The sequence below is a fragment of the Dendropsophus ebraccatus genome, chromosome 1, assembly GCF_027789765.1.
Source record: "Dendropsophus ebraccatus isolate aDenEbr1 chromosome 1, aDenEbr1.pat, whole genome shotgun sequence".
In the NCBI taxonomy this organism is placed as follows: Eukaryota; Metazoa; Chordata; class Amphibia; order Anura; family Hylidae; genus Dendropsophus; species Dendropsophus ebraccatus.
Window position 1 is genome coordinate 185107679 of NC_091454.1, and position 20885 is coordinate 185128563.

The window sequence follows — 20885 nt, forward strand, 5'->3', positions numbered from 1 at the left end:
CAAGTATGGGCAGAAACTAACCTCACATGGCAACAATCGTACAGTGACGATAAGGGATGAGCTTTGGCTGGGTGGGCTCTCTGGCGTTTATGTGTTTAGCTATTTCTTAAAGGGGTCAGAGGTTGGGTTAGAAAAAAACGAATGTACTCACTTGCCTGATCCACTGCTGCTGCTCCAACACTCCCTGGATCCTGCTGATTTCCTATTCCTGGTTTCATCTCTATACACAGGATTGTTAACCTGTCAAGTCATTGAATGGCTGACCAGGCATTCCCTTCAGTAACAACATGACAGACGTGGGGAGTAGTGAGGACAGTCAGAAAGGCAGCTGTGGGGGATGGGGGTAGATGAGTATGCTGATTTGTATTTTCAGAGAATCCTCACATCATTTTAATAAATTTTGCCCCACCGGATTGACACTTTATATTCAAGATAGTTGGTGACTTTTCATCATTCCTACTTGCCATGATACATTGCCATTGTCATCCTCATCCTCACCAGTTATGTATATATCTACCACTGCTGTTCACACTTTTTTCCCCCCGTTTTAGAGCGTCCACCTTGTGTTCAGTAATACACTGTCACTGGGAGTGTCTCCCAGGAACGTCTCTGTTATGAAACAGTTTCCATGGTTGTAGTGTAAGCATGTGTGGAACGAAACACTAAAAGGAAGAAACTGGAAGACTTTTATATCATTTGTTACATACTTTATTTGCCAATATGGTCCCAGGCCAAGATCTCTGGGTCTACTTTTATGTGGACAGCACTTGTTTATTGACACATTGGCTTCTATACAGCTAACTCTAGGAACAAACTTCAAAGGGGATCTGTCAGCTCTATATCATACTCAGAGCTGCAGACATGGGAAGCTGGCTGATAGGGGGATCAAGAAAAAGACACCTGTATTTAAGCTGATAGCTGGTTGCAAATTTATAAAATGATGTCTTTTTTATAAGCTCAAGAGTTGTAGAGGGCAAGTGAGGAGGAGGTATGCATGCTGCATCTCAGCATGGCCTCTGTGACACTAGGGCTTAATAAAAACATCATTTTATAACTTAAAGAGACTCTGTTTGTAGTTTTATAGTATCCTGTCTCAGGATAGAATCAACTAGTGACAGAGAAGCTGAACTGAAAGATGTATCACTTACATTGTTCCGTGCAGCTGATCCAGAGCTATCATCCTGAATAACATAGACAATAAGTAGTTCTGTCCATTATGTGCATAATCCCAGTAGTCCCGGATATTCATGAGAAGCAGAAAACTCCACCCACCAGCTGCTGATTGGCAGTTATCTATCCATGTTGTGTGTCAGTCTGTATCGCACCTTACTGAATAGGGAAGGTGAGGGCTGACTGCATGCGGCACTTCCCCCCCCCCCCCCTCTCTGAGAAGTATGGGGCCGCCTGTGAGGGGTTAAAATGTTAGCGTAACTGGCTCTCCCTCTCCTCCCTCTGTACCACAGCAGCCCTATAGGAGGAATTCCTGGGCTTTACAGCCTATGATATAGCACTAGGGGCGGAGTTTAGCTTTACCTTACTGAGCGGGCTTCCTGGTTCCCGGTCAGTCCACAAGAGCCCTTGGTGCCGTTTTCCCTCCCTCCCCTTGTTTTAAATTAAAAAAAAAAGAAAAAAAGAGAATAGATGTATACATACCGGCATATTATATGCAGATACAGACAGATTTGGAATGGTTTATACATGGAGATATGGGGTTAAGAACAACTTGGTCATACATATATGTTGGTTCAAACTGTTTGGGAAAAGAAACTGAAGAGTTGTGTATTTCAGATATGGTTTTGATAGCGAAGTCACAGCAGCGGAAATTTACCCGGTGGTGATAGCTGAACGGACGCGCACGGTTATGGTTCGGCACGTAGTGCCCATTGGTTTGAAAAGTTGTGAAGAATGTTATTTAAGAAATAAATGCTGTGGCCGATCTCCACCCAGCAAAAAGTTGGAAATACAGTATCCCGTGTTTTATTCCAGGCGGCGGGTTAGTTATGTGTGCAGTGTGTGTGTCTGTATGCAGTCAACTGTCAATCAGCAGCTGGAGGGTGTGGAAATGGATGTGTTAAGAATCATACTCTCCTGCATGTTAGGAGAACGGCTGAAAAAAAATGATATAAGTAACATCGATTTATTCAGCATTTCTGTCACTAGTTTATGCTGCCCTCATTTAGGGCGGCATAAATCTAGTGACAGTTCCCCTTTAACTTAAAACAGTCATCAGCTAAGAGATAGATGTCAGATTCCATACACTTTTGACTTTTATCACCGCAACCCACTGGTTCGTGGCAGTTTTGGTCGCCAATATAAGGTGCATGTGGCCGTCTAGAACCACCACCAAAAGAAGAATCATGGGGAAATCATGGCCGACCCCTTTTTTCAGTCAGAGGAAAGAAGGCTAACCCTTCTACAGTCAGGTGTCATAACTGACAGCTGGATGATCGTTCGGCTGTTAGTTATTAAAGGTGTATGGGGGCCTTTAGTGCAGTGCTAGCAAAGAAGCAAATAGAAAAGTTTACATATGTGTGTACAGATGGAATAAAATGACCCCAAATTCCATTGCACCATATGAGAAACTGGTACACCAGCGTCGTGGGTGTCCTTGAAAATTTGATAGGATTTAGGAGATCTGGAACCAATCCCTCTGACTGCCATAGGATTCTCTACCTCACCCTATAAATCACCTCACTGTTCCCTAATCACCACTGTTCCCCAGCTGTGAGATGCACCGCAGTCAGCAGATACCTGTGATAACCTACCAGGACCTTACTGAGTCACTCCCAGCCCGACTAGCTGCTGACGGTGCTGCACAAGTAGATTACTCTGGATATTAGCTGGTGGTCAGAATAGTGTGACTTCACTCTGTATAAAGAACAGATGCTGCATCTACTCCTGGTGTGAAATTGATTAAAAAGAAAGAAAATTCAAGTAGAATCTATTCTTGCTATTATCTAATACAGCTTCAAAGCTGCAGTGTCAGAGCGGCCTACGACCAGGCAAAGGCTGCACAGTGTCAGAGCGGCCTACGACCAAGCAAAGGCTGCACAGTGCCAGAGCAACCTACGACCAAGCAAAGGCTGCACAGTGTTGGAGCAACCTACGACCAGGCAAAGGCTGCACAGTGTCAGAGCGGCCTACGACCAGGCAAAGGCTGCACAGTGTCAGAGTGGCCTACGACCAGGCAAAGGCTGCACAGTGTCAGAGCAACCAACGACCAGGCAAAGGCTGCACAGTGTCAGAGCAGCCTACGACCAAGCAAAGGCTGCACAGTGCCAGAGCAACCTACGACCAAGCAAAGGCTGCACAGTGTTGGAGCAACCTACGACCAGGCAAAGGCTGCACAGTGTCAGAGTGGCCTATGACCAGGCAAAGGCTGCACAGTGTCAGAGTGGCCTACGACCAGGCAAAGGCTGCACAGTGTTGGAGCAACCTACGACCAGGCAAAGGCTGCACAGTGTCAGAGTGGCCTACGACCAGGCAAAGGCTGCACAGTGTTGGAGTAACCTACGACCAGGCAAAGGCTGCACAGTGTCAGAGTGGCCTACGACCAGGCAAAGACTGCACAGTGTCAGAGTGGCCTACGACCAGGCAAAGGCTGCACAGTGTCAGAGTGGCCTACGACCAGGCAAAGGCTGCACAGTGTCAGAGCAACCAACGACCAGGCAAAGGCTGCACAGTGTCAGAGCAACCAACAACCAGGCAAAGGCTGCACAGTGTCAGAGTGGCCTACGACCAGGCAAAGGCTGCACAGTGTCAGAGCAACCAATGACCAGGCAAAGGCTGCACAGTGACAGAGCAACCTACAACCAGGCAAAGGCTGCACAGTGTCAGAGCAACCAATGACCAGGCAAAGGCTGCACAGTGACAGAGCAACCTACGACCAGGCAAAGGCTGCACAGTGACAGAGCAACCTACAACCAGGCAAAGGCTGCACAGTGTCAGAGCAACCTATGACCAGGCAAAGGCTGCACAGTGTCAGAGCAACCTACAACCAGGCAAAGGCTGCACAGTGGTTCTATATGAAGCATCTTGTTTGTTATTGCTTATTCTTAATAGACCACATTTGGGTCATAGATGGAGATGGTCAGCTGGCTCCTCTCCTCAGTCCAGCTGTGAGGCAGCTGTACATGGGGCTTGGATTGTTGTGGACACTGATTAGTGCTAGAGGGGGAAGGGATGGCTGAGTATAGCAGTCCCGCAGGATCCCAGAGATGGGAAGACACAGACTACAAAAGACTGATGGCTGCTTTTTTTTAGGCACCTCTTGGGAAAAAAATGGGAAGAAAGATTATGGGATTTATTTGGGAAAAATGATATGGCTCATAATGTGCAAATAACAGTGGCTGCAAATCCCGGCCCGAATCACCAAAGCCTCAGGACGGACGTTACATAAAGTGAGGAAGCCCCAGTAATCTCACTTGTCATGAGTCATAGAAAATAGTTTTCGGCAATCCCAGTGAGAACAGAAACAGCTTCTTATTGCCAAGATGAAGAATTATTGTACTAGTGCCTTCTGCAATTATTACATTTACTCTGCAGAGACCAGACATAGATTCGGACTAAAAGGGCACTCACATGTCTGCAAAATAACTGCACGTGGCTGTGTCAGTACAGTAGCACAGTACCGGAGCTCCCCGCATTAAAATGAATCATGATGCAGGGAGTCCAGTCCGCAGAATACTGTCCATGCATAGAAAGTCTTTTATGAATGTGTGAATGCCCCCTTAGAGTTTTAGGTAGCATTGAAGCAATTGATCTTTGAGGTCTTCTTATTTTGCAGCCAGTGGCATTATCACCATTACGTTATGGGCTACATTCTGTGCTATAAACGAGTGTGAGGCTAGGTTCACACAACCTAGTCTTTTCTTGGCCGTTCAACGACCGTCTTTGTTGACGCCTGTCATTTAAAGGTCTAATAACCGTTATTTTGAAATTACGAAAGATAGCCGTCAAACTGCCAAAAAAAGACATCGTGTAAACCTAGCCTGAGTATGGATTCCATCCTGTCCTTATTTTTAGCATTCTAGCATTTAGAGATGTTTTTTTTACAGTGGTTATAAAGAAATAGGAAACAATAGACTAGAGGAGAACCTATTGAATACGTTGAAGAGAGAAGGGGCAGGGTGAACGGTGTCCATCTAAAATATCTTATTAAAAAATTTGTGTACTATAAAAACTTATTTTAAAAAATAGGCCATTGTATGATGACACATTGCCTTAAGAGGAGAATAAAAAAAATCTTGTGCAGACAGGGGGAACATAATAAACAATGTATACTTACCTGTTCCCGTGCCTCCGCAGCACTGCACCACTAGCTGTCTTACTGCTGATGGAAATCATTTTCTCCTGGATTCCTGCTTTATCACGTCTTGGGGGAAAGTGTCTGACCTGGCTGATGGATTGCCTGCTTAGCCGGTCAGTGACTGCATCGTTGTCAGTCAGGTTGTGACGTTACAGGAGGTAGAGCAGGAGGAAGGCGGCGGCGGCAGGGGTCCAGACGTGGTAATGTGATGCTGCAGGGACACAGGGATGGGTAAGTATACATTGTTCCTGCACCTACCTGCCTCCACTGTAGTTTTTGATTTTGCCGGACTTCTCTTCTAAGTCAGCTTGTCCCTTTATCCATATGTTCTCAGAGACATTAGATTCTTAGATATTTTCACCTTTTTTGCTGAGCCAACAATGTAATGGGTCTGCCAAATCTACATAGGTCTAATGTCTGGTGGGAAAATGAATCACATTGGATTTTGTCAGATTTGTCTGATTTTCCTCACTTATCACCACAAGAGCGTATCTGTTTACACCTCATTAGAGCTTCATATTTCCGGTAAGCCTTTAACACTTAGGGGGACATTTATTAAGTCCGGCGTTTTCTGCGCTGGACTTAAAAATGCCCCTGCAGCTCCGGAGATTTATGTAGAGGCGGGCTGCCTCTACATAAATCCCGTGCGCGCCGGTGCGCACAGCCGAAAACCTACGCCAGCTGAGGACTGGAGTAGGTTTTCGGCGTAACTTTAACAGAAAAAGATAATGAATTGCGTGGACTATGAGTCCACGCCCCCGTTCCGCCCCCTCCACACCCCCTCCTTGCCCCCCCCCCCCCCCGGCGTATCCGGCGAAAAAGTGCCGTTTTGCAAATATTTTATTCGCAAAATGGCCGTTTTGCGAATAAAATATTTGCAAAACTCCACTTTCCGCCGAAAATCAAAGATACGTGTAACCCCTGGAGAGGATTTAGGGAGAACAGCAGGTGCAGCTTATGAGAGAGGCACACATCTCTCTGGGACAGTGAGCTGAGGGGAGCAGGAAGTGATGCTGCGCTGGGAGGAAGAGGAAGAAAGCCAGAGAGGGACAGTGCATGGTCTGGGGAGAGGAGACCACCTCCTGTGCTGGCTGTGTCAGAGGTAACAGAGAGAGACCTGACAGCTGAGAGAGAAAGGACTGAGCCCAGACAGGACCCCCCAGCTCCTGTGTGTCCAGTAAGGAGGATCCTGCCACCCACTCCCTCTGTGAGATCCTTCCTAAATGCTGCTGCTCCATGTTGGAAACCTGGACTGAGCCTGATGTGTAGATCAGCAGCAAAAGAGTGAGTAACCCTTTGTATCCTGGCTGGTAAAGCTGTGGCTGGACAGTGACAATTAAAGAACCACAGCTTAGACCTTCTTGGATCTGTTCTGTTCACAAGAGCTGTGACCTGGTGGATTGTTCAAGTTTCAACTCCTTTGTTATTAAGTGCACCAACAACTTCTAAAGCGTGCCAACGTCCGCGGCAACTGGGCCCCAGCGTATAGACATTTATCTTACTATATGGCTGCAGCCTCACTTATTACATATAGTCAGTGTGGATGTATGTGTTGGCAGGCCTGGTGTGCAGTGACTGTGTGTGATGAGAGTCACCTCCTAGAGTCTAAATTGTTAGAGTGCTCACACTAGTCACCCTTTTAACCAAACAACCCCCCCTTCCTGCAGCTGAAGTGTTCCACTTTCAGGGGGAGAGTTCTGTGTTGCCACATTTATTTTTATGTCATATCCATTCCCTGTTTATTCATACCCCATTGTCAAGCCCAGTATTGATTTTACCAAGCATTAAATTGGTTCCTGTTTCCATCTTACTTCTCTCTGTGAGTATATCACTTATAGTGTATTGAGTGTGTACCGAGCTAGGTGGGGGTTTCCTGAGTCAGCCCCTGGCAGAAGAGTGACAACCTCCTGCATACCAAGCAAGCTCTTGTCAAGACTCAGGTGGAGGCGAAGGTGAAACAAACCAAAACCCCCCTCCTTACACTGGAAGCTCCATTAGGGGGTGTTACATACGCCAAATAATATATGTTCCCCATAGTGATCAGATGGAAGTTCACGATTAACATAATCGACTTGACTTTTGTCTTCTCAGATATTCCTCTCAGCTTTTCCCTGGACGCAGACATTGTCCATCCTGTCCGAGTAGATGAACATGGTCGTTTCCTAACCTATGACCTAACTCCTCGCAATCTACAGAAAAGGGGACTTTCATCAAGCACTGGTTCCTCTAACTACTATGAGATCAAGTACAAAGGAGTTGAGTTAACCTTTAACCTTAGCCAGAACCACCAGCTGCTGGCCCCGGGCTTTGTGAGTGAGTGGCGCAATGGAGGCATCCGGGAGTCAAAAATTGTCAGTCGTCCTTCCAGCTTATGCCATATGCAGGGTGAGGTGCAGACCCACCACCATCATGTTGGAAATGCTGCTATAAGTATCTGCAGCGGTCTGGTAAGTGGAGAACAATTGTAGTCATTCCTGTGTGTGGTCACTTGAAGATTTTTTTTTTTGACAAATGTTTGGAATATAGCAGCAGAACGTGAAGTTCTGGTAACTGTGTGTTGCACAATGTCTCATTGTTACTTCTATTGCCGAGTGAATGGGATTTGGTGTGTCTGATGGGGGTTTCCCAGGTGTGCAGAGACTGACATATTTGAGGGATGTCTAATCCCAGGTGTGCAAGGTCAGACAAAGTGTTTGAGGGCTGACTAAGATGCCAGGTGTTCTGGGTCTGACACACTAGAACATCTGTTTATGTTGTTGTGTCATTGATCACACCTAGAGATCCATCATTGCCCCTTAGGTTATCCATATATACTTATATTACCCTTTGATTACTACAATGACCATAAAAACCCTTAATCTTCTACTTAATGTTTTCTTTTTTTATTATACTATATTCCACTAGAGAGGTGTCTTCCAGTTGGAACATGAAGATTTCCTGATAGAACCAGTGACGCAGGAGGTGCCCTCTTTGGAAAACGGAATGCCACATCGGATCTACCGGCGCCATTTGGCTGATGGGCAGGAGTCAGGGTACAACAGCTGTGGTGTTAGGGGTAAGACTTCACAGTTCATTACCTCTAATAATGTAGTTCTTCACACTTGGCTTTTTATTATTCTCATTATACTCTTCATTATACTCTCTATCGGTCAATGCTAGACTTGATGTTTGCAGGATAATAGTGGGCACAGACCAACGGTCTACATTACAATAGATCATCCAGGCTTTATAGAAAATTACTGAACACAGATCTATAATCTTTATTGTGATAGAGAATCCAGACAGTCACGGTAAGTGGGAGAGAAGAAGGGAGCACTGAGAGCAGTCAAAAACTCAAGGAAATAGTAACCCTTTACATCCTTCAGCTGTGCAGCTTCCACATCAATACAGTGACATCTAGTGGCGAAACTTTGGTACTACTTACATCACCACAATAGTACAATAAGTACAGACTTTTGCGTGGAGTGTATATAACTGTAACACCTGTGATAGGACACCACAAATGCTAGACTTGATGTTTGCAGGATAATAGTGGGCACAGACCTACGGTCTACATTACAATAGATCATCCAGGCTCCTATGCGTTTATAGAAAATTACTGAACGCAGATCTATAATCTTTATTGTGATAGAGAATCCAGACAGTCACGATAAGTGGGAGAGAAGAAGAGAGCGCTGGGAGCAGTCAAAGAAACAAGAGAGAAGACAGCGACCTATATCTCGACGATCCATTAGCAAGGAGAAGTGGGTGGAAACCCTGGTTGTGGCTGACCCCAAGATGGTGGAATATCATGGGAAAAACAATGTGGAGAACTATGTACTGACTATTATGAATATGGTGAGGATAACTGGATATATATTATCTGTAAAATATAGCTCAGCCTCAGCATTGGCTCAGTCCATACTTCTCACTTTTTCTATATCTTATATGTATATCCCTTGACTGATTTCTTTTTAATAGGTAGCTGGGCTTTTCCATGATGCTAGTATTGGGAACAGGATAAACATCGTTGTTGTGCGTCTGATCCTACTGGAGAGCGATGAGGTAACAAGGAGAGGCAGCCTATTGACATGCAACCACCATTGTGGAACAAGAGAATAAAGGGAGGTAAACATCAGAGAGATCAGAGTAGTCAAGTAGCTGCAAGAATGTGTAGGATGCAAGGCTGAAAAAAGCGATATGACTGAAGAAGTGCGGTGAAGGCCGAGTGTACTGCATCTAATGAAAGTACATAGAGAAGCCTGTAGAATGGGAAACGAGAGGTGGGAAGGCGAGGTTGGCCGGTATTCTTGCTGTTAATGTGACATGGTCTTCTCATCCCTAAGGAGGAACTGAAGGTTTCACATCATGCCGACAACTCTCTGCGTAGCTTTTGCAAATGGCAAAAGGCCATGAACATGAAAAGTGAAGAGCATCCATTACATCACGATGTTGCTGTTCTTCTTACCAGGTCACTGCACCAGGACATTACATCACTCTGACACAGTACAATGTACATAAGTATTATGCCATACAGTACATCACAACCAGTAGATTATCATCTAAGGGCCCCTTCAACCTGCGGAAAACAGGCGGAAATTCTGAGCGGAATACCTACCAGTGGTCTCAATGTTAAGAATAGGGCGCCTCCACTTTCCGCTGAAGAATAGCACCAGCAAATAGTCCCCATAGACCCATGTATTGCATACACATATACACACACATATGACACGTATGTATCCGTAAATACTTACTTGGTACCATATTTATTATTTTATTCTATTGTATTGCAGAAGAGACATCTGTGCTTCCATGAATCGTCCTTGCGAAACTTTAGGTCTTTCTCATGTGTCTGGAATGTGCCAACCACATCGCAGCTGTAACATAAATGAAGACACGGGTCTGCCAGCCGCCTTCACTGTCACTCATGAATTAGGGCACAGGTAACAATTGATTTACATTCTTGAGAGCAAAGACTTATGTCCTGTGTCTGACTTCATCTTAATCTTATGGACATCACTTTTTAAAGGGGTGCGCTGGTCAAATCAGCTGGTTATAGAAACATATATAGATTTGTAATAATAACAATAATAATTTAATTATATTTGAAAATCTCCAGTCTTACAGTACTTATAAGCTGCTGTATGTCCTGCAGGAAGTGTTGTATTTTTTTCAGCTTCACACAGTGCTCTCTGCTGCCACCTCTGTCCGTGTCAGGGACTGTCCAGAGCAGGAGAGGTTTTCTATGGGGATTTACTCCTGCTTTGGAAAGTTCCTGACATGGACAGAGGTGGCAGCAGAGAGCACTGTGTCAAGCTGGAAAAAATACACCACTTCCTACAAATCTTTATAACTTTCTAACATCAGTTGATTTGAAAGTTGTTTTTTTGCCGGAGTACCCCTTTAACTGATGTTAAATTTGTTAAATATTAGTTCTTTAGAAGAATCTTGCAGTAGCTGGAAGGCTGCAATTTCACACCCCTGGTGTACAGCTTATTTGAAATCTACAAACTACACCTTTTGCTGCGTTCATACTACGTATATTTCAGTCAGTATATGTATATTTCAGTCAGTATATTTCAGTCAGTATTGCAACCAAAACCAGAAGTGGATTAAAAACACAGAAAGGATCTGTTCACACAATGTTAAAAATTGAGTGGATGCCAAGACACAAAAGCAGGGGTAATGCACAGCCAAATCAGGGGTGCTCATTGTGTAGCATACAAAACAACCACGCTATCTCATCCGAGAAGAAACAGATGTATGCTATAACACACTAAAGGCACACCACTATTCAGTCAAGTACAATAATATAGTCTTTATTTAACAATATAATATACAAAACAAAACAACCCTATACAAGCCCTACATTAAAACCATTTAAAAACCACACACAATTCATTGGGAATCCACTCAAAATACATGGGATCCCTAAGACACCACTCAGCAGGGTATAATAGGAGCCACACTCTACCCGAAAATAATTGCTATAACAAACTCAGCCAAATGAAGTATAAATATCAATATGCTAAGTCTGACAGTGCAAGGAAATGTCAGATGTGATACAGGTATATAAATACAACTAAAGTGCAACAAGGAAACAAGTCACCAGGTAGAGCGTGGTCTGCTGAGTGGGTCCAAAGAGAGTGGGTGCTCTTTGGACCCACTCAGCAGACCACGCTCTACCTGGTGACTTGTTTCCTTGTTGCACTTTAGTTGTATTTATATACCTGTATCACATCTGACATTTCCTTGCACTGTCAGACTTAGCATATTGATATTTATACTTCATTTGGCTGAGTTTGTTATAGCAATTATTTTCGGGTAGAGTGTGGCTCCTATTATACCCTGCTGAGTGGTGTCTTAGGGATCCCATGTATTTTGAGTGGATTCCCAATGAATTGTGTGTGGTTTTTAAATGGTTTTAATGTAGGGCTTGTATAGGGTTGTTTTGTTTTGTATATTATATTGTTAAATAAAGACTATATTATTGTACTTGACTGAATAGTGGTGTGCCTTTAGTGTGTTATAGCATACATCTGTTTCTTCTCGGATGTGATAGCGAAATTGAGTGGATGGCCGCCATTTAATGGCAAATATTTGCTGTTATTTTAGAACAACGGCTGTTGTATTGAAATAATGGCCGTTATTTACTGTTATATGGCGGCCATCCACTCAATTTCAACATTGTGTGAACAGATCATTTCTGTGTTTTTAATCCACTCCTGGTTTTGGTTGCAATACTGACTGAAATATACTGACTGAAATATACGTAGTGTTAATGCAGCCAAATTTCTCTGTTAGTTCAACCACTTTAAGTAACGTTTATCCCTTTGTGACCTAGTTTTGGGGTACAACATGACGGCATTGGGAATGACTGCGAACCCAAAGGAAAGAGACCTCATATCATGTCCCCCCAGTTATTGTATGACACATCTCCGCTTACCTGGTCCCGCTGCAGCAGAGACTACATCACCCGCTTCTTGGAGTAAGTTTTAGAAACCTTGCCCATACTTGATATTCATATTGTGTAATAATGTTTTATTTTCCTTTCCTTAGCGATTTGTTGTCATTCTAGTCTGCTTAGTCATTTCACTATCCCACACTTTGATGTAAGTTTTGTTTGTTTTTTTCAACTTGAAAGCATATTATCTATTCAGCAATGTGTTCGTGCAGCTGAGTAGACGTAGAGTAGACCTGGCTTTGTTAATGTTATTAATGAGTTTGTAACCTCAATCACTTCATTATTAATGACAAGATGTATTACCAGTGGTTTCCTGGTGGACGGCTGGTGACACCATTGTCTTCACTCTGTAAGTAATCTTGTTGCCTAAAATTAATCAGTAATTGCAAAATTTTCTTTTGTTATATTGATGGTTTTTTTTCTATGAATGATTTATTATGTTATATACTAATTTCTTGCCTCCCAGTCTTCCCCAATATGTGTAGGGAAACACTAAAATAGTCAATAGTCAGAATGATAAGTGGCCTCGAAAACCATCTCTCTCTGATGGACTTAAAGGAGAGGTCCAGCCACAGGAACATTTTTTCAAACAGCAGGGGCCGGGGGAAATAACAAACTATAATAACTCACCTCTCCCCATGCCTCTCCAGTGCTGGATCACCGCTCCGGGATATCCTGCAGAGGAGACGTTACAACCCGGTTGATGGACTGCGCACTCAGCCAGTCAGTGACTGGGGCGTGATGCCACTGCAGTCACTGATTGGCTGAGCATGCAATATATCAGCTGTGATTGGCATTTTCCTTGTTATCACAATTCAGTGGAAAATGCCGTTGGGCAGGGGTCCCGAAGGTGGTTACGCAGTGCAAAACGGGCACGGCAAAAGTTAATCAATAAATAATAGTTATTTTCTTCCCTGACAGCTGTTAGATTTTTGCTATGGCCAGACTTCTCCTTTAACACATATATGCTTTCCATGGGCCCCCTATTGATTACAGCCAATTGTTGGGGGCCAATACCGAGACAACCTCAACTTGCCTTTTTTTAAAAGAATTTTGGAGGACGCTTCTATTAAGATGGAAGTGATGTGAGATCCACATAAATTCCAGGAACCAACATTCCTTAGATCGTTGCCCACCAACGCAGATTTGCATTCTTCCCATTAGTACCTTCTCTTCTTCCTTCAATTGGCACACATGGTTCTTCCATTGCTTCATTTTCAGTGAGTGTTTCCTTCATATTTTAACAAAAGCCAGGAGCTCTGCTCAGCCAGGACGCACACCACTGAGGATCGGGGCAGGTAAGTATAACTGTTTACGGAAGACTAAGCCAATATTTTTGAAAAAAAGTTCTCCTAGGCTGGACAAGCCCTTTAATGATTTACAAGAGTCACTGGTTTTACCTATACAAGTTTAAACATAATTTTGCAGCCTGTAGTTAAGGTCTGTAGGATGAAGGTTAATTATTTCTCCTATTACTTGTATGCTTTCACACACCAGCGCATAGTATTCTTACTGTTATGGAGGTCATGTGGTTCATTAGTTACAGGACGGTGGTCTTCTATAAATGTAATCTTTAACCAACAAGGTTGCTGACACCTTCTATGTAATAGAGCTAAACAGAGGAAGTGAAGGTATTTTTTTTATTTTACTCCTTTTTATGTTGTGTATATAGAAATAAAAGGTCAACATTAACATTTGCAATGTCCACATAACAAGAGCAAGGTACATCCAGGTTATCATGGACACGTTATCCATTTACTCCACTGTTTATTAAATTTCCTTTACGCTCTCCTTTAAAAATACACTTGTCTCTTTATTAATATTGTGACATTTGATGTGTTAAAGCGACTCTGTACCCACAATCTGTCCCCCCCAAACCTCTTGTACCTTCGGATAGCTGCTTTTAATCCAAGATCTGTCCTGGGGTCCGTTCGGCAGGTGATGCAGTTATTGTCATAAAAACAATTTTTAATCCGGCAGCGCTGTGTCTAACGGCCGGGGCTTACATTTGTATATGCATTAGGCTGGCACCACCTCTCCGTCCTTCCTCCCCACCCTCCTCATCATTAGGAATACTCCAGGAACATTTACTGCTGTTTGATCTTTGCACAGGCGTATTAACGATCCAGCCCATGTTCATTATACACACAGGTGGGGAATAGGAAGCAATCTGCCTGGAGCATTCCTAATGATGAGGAGGGTGGGGAGGAAGGACAGAGAGGTTGTGCAAGCCTAATGCATATACAAATGTAAGGTACAAGTGGTTTGGGGGGTCAGATTGTGGGTATGGAGTCGCTTTAAGTATTTCCAGCAAGATTGGTGGCCTTTGCTGTATCCAGTATTTATGAACATAGATTAGAATTATAGCATTGCCAATTTTTTAATTTCCCTCCCCTCCAGAGCTCAAACTACTCCTAAAACCCCCACTCTGCCGTATCTGTATAGACTAGATCACATACATCCCTTCAAAGCCTGTCACACTCTCCACATTTCCTGAATATATAAAACAGGTCAGCATCTGAAAAGGAGAAGTGTGGACACTGGGCATCTTCCCTGTATTTTCCACAACACCCTGGGTGTATGGTATACCCAATGTACAAGAAATAAATGTGTAAAATGAATAGCTAAGACATGTACTAACTCTGTGACTTCCTCCCAGTCCTCTTAAGACAACTTGCCTACATGCCAATAAGCTTTGACTTATTGCATGTGGTTACCTTATAAAGCCCCTTATTGAGACTGGCGTCCTCCCACCCCCAGAGGTGCCAATTTGTAAATTCACCTGTCCCTCCTGTGTAAGTGTAAACATACATACAAAACATTGAATTGGATTGGTCAGATTTAGGGATGGTCCGAACCCTCCGAGGTTCGGGTTCGTATGAACCTGAACGCTCAGCATCAGATTCCCGCTGTCTGCCCGCTCCGTGGAGCGGGCGGATACAGCGGGAGGACCGCCTGGAAAACTGGGATACAGCCTATGGCTATGGCTGAATCCCAGTTTTCCAGGCGGTCCTCCCGCTGGATCCGCCCGCTGCACGGAGTGGCCAGACAGCGGGAATCATTACCGAGAGTTCGGGTTCGTACAAACCCGAACCGAGCTCGGTTCGGACCATCCCTAGTCAGATTATCTTTCTAATTGCTGGATAGAGATGAGCGAGTGGTGAAATATTCTAATTTTTTTAATTGCGTCAAGTAGACCCCAGTACTCGACTATTCAATCAAATATCCAATCCCATTAAAGTCTATAGGAGAAAAATGCTTGGCAAATGCTTGGAGCTTGCCTAAGCACTCACCCTTCATAAAGCTGGTATGCATACACCAAACCTTTTGTGCTCCATTCATGAAACCCTTCCAAGAGATATATCTCCCACAGCAAAGGATTCTTCCATAAAGATACATACACTGTTCAAGCCTTAATAATGAACAGCTGCTTACCTGTCCACCAAATCCTATAAGAGCAGCAAAGTGGGTTTACCAGATGGCTCTTGCCTTAATTTGTGTGACTACAGATCCACCAAAGGAGAAAGCTGTAATAAACTTGTTCACAAGTTCCACTTAAACATAACTTTTGATATGTTGCTGCCCATGGTGAGACTAACAATTCATTCCATACTTGTTATTATCTATTCAGTCTCCTTACCCCAGTTCGCAGCTGCTTCTTTCTACTGAAGACACAAAAATATGTGTGTGAGCCTTTTTGTCTGTCTCCCCCTCCTCCCCCTCCCTTCTGAGACGGCTGATGTAAACAAGACCCTGGCAGGCTGTATCTGCAACTTTGTAGCTTCTTTGTAATGCTGGGAGGGTTTTTCTAAGGTCAAGGTGCTGATGAACTCACTGTGATTAATCTTTACAGCAGTACAAAGAAGCTACAATGTTGCAGATAAAGCCAGTCAGGGACTTGTTTACATCAGCCGTCTCAGAAGGAAGGAGGAGGAGGTGAAGACAGAAGGGCTCACACACAGATTTTTGTGTTTTTATCAGAAAGCAGCAGCTCATAACTGGGGGAAAGAGACTAAATAGATAATAAGTATGAAACGAATTGTTGGTCTCACCATAGGCAGCAACATATCATAAGTTATGTTTAAGTGGAATACCCCTTTAAGAAGCCCTTACTACTACATACCGTATGTAAGCATATCTAAATGTTTCTGCTCAGCAGTCATAACCCTGTGTGATGCTCACGCTTATTGGGATAGTCACAGCTGTACAGCTATATTCCTGTTTTATAGGACATGTCACATTCTGAGCAAAGTTCAAAATGGTTCCAGGATGTGAGCTGAGCAGCCTTTAGCTTGTTTTCTGATGATTTCCAGCCATATGCTTTTTAATTTGATCAGACTTTATTTGCTTGGATATAAATATTTTGTGAGCAGCCTACGCACCCCTGAAAACCGTCCGGACAATAGCTGCCCCTGCTTCTCTCCCCTCTGCCTCCCCCCTACTTGCTTCCTCTAAAGTTTCCAAACACAAACAAGTAGATCAGCCACTTCCTGCCACATCACAATCAGAGATAACTGTGAAATATAGCCTGGAAAAAGAAAGATCCCCATGATAGAACAGGCCCTCTGTGTTATGGAATTGAGGGGTTAATCCTCTGCCTCGTGCACTGGTTCATCAGTCTTTTCTTGCTTACTTGTAGATCTCTATTTGCTCCAACAGATTTTAACCCTGACCATTTTGTTCTACCCCTGTTGTGTATGTATTAGAAGAGTTATTGAATATTTTCCATTAACCATCATCCCCCCCCTACATATACATGTATTTGGGGGAAAAAAGATAAGCCACTGCTAGACTCCTCTGGTGGCTGCTTATGTCCCTGAGAACAAAAGGATCAGTCACTTGTTGATTCTCGATTATCCTCTCTCCCAACATCCAGCATCAAGAGTCAGGAGGGTGAGTACACATAGGATGGTTTGTTAGTCCTGCCAAATTGCAGGTTTGGCAGACCCATTTGTAATGTGTATACTCAGATAAAGAGTGGATGCCTGTGGTTATGGTCCCATACGCAGATGAAACCACTAAGCACATGTGGTATACCACAGTTCTACTGACGAGATCATGCAGCAACTCTCCACTGTAAGGGGGCTATGGTGTCGTCCACGTGCAGTAGCTCCGACATGGCACTGTACCCTTAGGTACTGATAATATGTAATCTTGTCTAATAGTAAGAAAATCCTGAATATAGAACCTGTTCAGGACATAGGAATACTGGAATTGGGAATTCTGGGCCAGATGACCATTGTGGAAATTGAGTTTTGGAGTCATCTTAAGAAATTAGAGTGTGAGACTCCATCTAGTATCCATGCAGATCTGATATGTAATGTATTCATAACCATAGACCAAGACTTATTACTAAGCATTCTTTATAGCATTATTCCTCCCGTCCTCAAGTACCCCAGCAGGTCATTTATTAAGGATTAGTTAAGAATTGCTCAGATATATAATTACCATCAGAACTTCAGTCATCACCACAGCTGTCCTCTCTACAAAACCCTTTAAGAGCTGCAGGTATGGCCGCTGCCCTCTATAGTCACTAATGTCGATATTTACATCTAATATTCTTTGTGTCTCTAAATTTATTTCAATAGTCGTGGATGGGGACTTTGCTTGGACGATCCACCCAGTAAAGAGTTGCCAGATTTTCCCTCTGTGCCCCCGGGAGTCCTGTACGATGTTGGACATCAGTGTCGATTACAATATGGATCTGCTTCCACCTTCTGCCAAGACATTGATGTAAGAGAGATATTGATAGCTTGACATTTTTTATATGGGTATATACCATTCAATTTATGAATTATCAGACATCATATGAGACTGCAATTGCATCTCAACACATACAGAAATTATTATTACCTGTTAAAGGGGTTATCCAGTGCTACAAAAACATGGCTACTTTCTTCCAGGGACAGCACCACTCCTGGTCCCAGTTTGGGTGCAGGTTTTGCAATTTAGTTCTATTTAAGTGAATGGAGCTTAATTGCAAAACCACACCTGAACTGGAGAAAAGAGCGGTGCTGTCTCTGGAAGAAAGTGGCCATGTTTTTGTAGCGCTGGATAATTCCTTTAATGCTCTTTCTTTTCTTTGATTAAAAGCCATTTTCTGCATATTGACTGTTCTCTACAGAATGTGTGTAACTCACTCTGGTGCTCTGTGGGAACAACATGTCACTCTAAATTGGACGCTGCCGTTGATGGAACCACCTGTGGGCATAATAAGGTATGAAGTGGACACATATATACAATAAGACACTGGGTTTGTGGTGTCCCATCACGGGTGTTACTTGTTTTTACACCCCTTGCAAAAGCCTGTACAAAGTAGTATTGGTGATGACGTAGTACCTAAGTTTTACCTCTAGATGTCGCTATTATGTATATTGTATGCTTAAGTATTGCACAGCTGTAGGTAACTAAAGGGTTATTGTTTCTGTGATTTGTGCACCAATGAGAGCTCTTTCTTTTCTCTACCTATCTCCTTTCTCCTATTGCACTCTCTTCTAACCCACTCACAGAACTTACATATGCTGTAGGAAGTTGTCACATGGGGAAAGGAAGTGTAGCCACACTCTGGCTCTGACTCTGACTCTGGCTCCTGTAGTGAGAGGACGAAAGCCAGAACAGTCCCTACAGCAGTCAAGTTGGGCCCTGGCTTATGCCAGGTCCCCTGTTAAAGGACAAGTCAAGTCTTAGTCTAGACGTTGAGCAAAGCAGACGTATATGGGAACGGACACTCTTTTATTGAAAGCAGCACTTCCACGCACTATGCAGTGCTAAGTACTGTCAAAGAGGACAAATCAGGGACCATCCCAGCCCACGCTGTGAACAAGTCTAATGGTGCAGGACAGTATCCTGAAGTAAGAGGAATTGGTCTGGATAGAGCAAAGTTGCTAGAAGCCTACTCTATCTCACAGTGCGGTTGTAACCAGAAAATTCTGACCACTCTGCTCAACCCAGGTAACAAGGTCTGGGGCTTGTGTCACCCTCTAGGATGGGTCTCCCAACACTGGGGGGCAATAGGTGGTGCAAAGACCAGGGAGTCAAAACACGGGCACAAATATTCTATTTACTCTCTAGTATTTTACTTATTCTACTTCTAAAGTTCCAGCAGAGCACAGTACTACATTGGATTGGGACTCTCTTGACATCCTCCTCTCTACTTCTCTGAACCTCTTCTACCTCTCAGAATGCAACCCAGCCAGCATGGCTGCACTACTTTATAAGCTCTCATTACAGATCCTGTCACTAAAGTCTAAAATGTATTGTCAAGACAGAAGTCCTCCGTATATCACTGTATCAAGTATTTCTAAAAGTAAAGAAGAAGTTATTTATTTAACTGGACTCAGTGCTTATTCTCTAAGCACCTACACAGCCATTGCATCTTCCTTGGGTCATCTCCCCTTTCTGTGTACTGATCAGTAGTGGATTATAATAGGGGCGTTTCGGGGGGCAGCCCGGGGCCCTGAGCTCCTGGGGGGCCCATGACCACCCAAAAAGACTTATACTTTCAGTGGTGTACTGTCTCCTGGCTGCACTTCCGCCATGATTTGCAAAAAAAATCACTTTTTTATGGCAATTTTGCACAAATTAGGACATCATGACATTATCTGTCGTGTACTATGAACGCCAGGCTAGTGCTTCCATAGTTACAGTGGGATGGGGGGGCCCAGGCTTGGTGAACAGCTCGGGGCCTATGGTAAAGTTAATCCGCCCCTGGTACTGATAGTCCGGGAGGGTCACAACTCCACTCCGGACCACCATGATGAGTGCCCAAGGGACCCTCAAACAGCCCAGCAGGTTATTGACCACAGGGGAAAGGGTATAGCCAGACTCATTAAAATAAAAGCAGGTGTGCCCTCATACCTGTGTGCCCAACCGGCACTTGCGTCATGACAACATAACACCTGAGTTATTTCCCGACCAGCCACTCCTGTAGTGGAGTCACACTTCACCATCTGGCACATGACTGGTCGTCCACCACACCGATGGTGCACCACAGGTTCACAGCATTTTTTCATCTCGCGGGGAAGAAGGCAACAATGGTGAGACTATACTCTGTATCTGCATTCTTACAAGCAGAGTTTAGTGGAACACTATTTTTAGTTAGAAGTTCCTCAGAAGCAGAGTTGTCACTTTAAACCCCTGGATCCCAATGAAAAATATGTGACAGGCTCCCAACTATACATATCTTTTATAGTATACACTTGCTCATATATAGTATACTAGGTCTCCTCTTGTAGGTCTCCTTTATTTGGGAACATGAAAAGAGATCTCGCTCCTGCTCTTTCATTGTGTATATGTTGTAGCAATGTGCTTGTAGATGGTCTGATGGTGGTCTCTGATACATGCCTATCTGTCTGGTTTGCAGTGGTGCTTTGGGGGAGAGTGCATCCCAGTTGGCCAGCGTCCAGCTGCTGTGGATGGAGCCTGGGGATCCTGGAGCTCCTGGTCATCCTGTACAAGAAGCTGTGGAGCCGGTGTGCAGAGTGCAGAGCGCCATTGCAGTAATCCATCGTATGTAATTCCTATGTCATCTTTGTTATTGTTATTATTGGTAATGCCAAAAATACAGAACTACGTCAGCAGGATCACGTGAGCTATAAAACACCATTGAAACACAGTTTGTATGAACGCAAAACA

The 20885-nt window shown here is 43.8% G+C and overlaps 1 protein-coding gene across 2 annotated transcripts in view; it reads left to right on the plus strand.

Moving 5' to 3' along the window:
• The window catches only part of ADAMTS7 (ADAM metallopeptidase with thrombospondin type 1 motif 7), a 70804-nt gene that overhangs the window by 15970 nt on the left and 33949 nt on the right, over positions 1-20885 (plus strand). The window contains exons 2-11 of one of the 2 annotated variants that reach the window (XM_069986484.1): positions 7400-7755; positions 8213-8363; positions 8940-9145; positions 9269-9352; positions 9634-9758; positions 10081-10230; positions 12132-12275; positions 17840-17984; positions 18376-18468; positions 20614-20759. In XM_069986484.1, coding sequence (XP_069842585.1) covers positions 7400-7755; positions 8213-8363; positions 8940-9145; positions 9269-9352; positions 9634-9758; positions 10081-10230; positions 12132-12275; positions 17840-17984; positions 18376-18468; positions 20614-20759 — 1600 coding nt within the window. Of the gene's footprint in view, positions 1-7399; positions 7756-8212; positions 8364-8939; positions 9146-9268; positions 9416-9633; positions 9759-10080; positions 10231-12131; positions 12276-17839; positions 17985-18375; positions 18469-20613; positions 20760-20885 lie in introns of those variants that run through there. The other variant, XM_069986493.1, reaches the window with a different exon arrangement.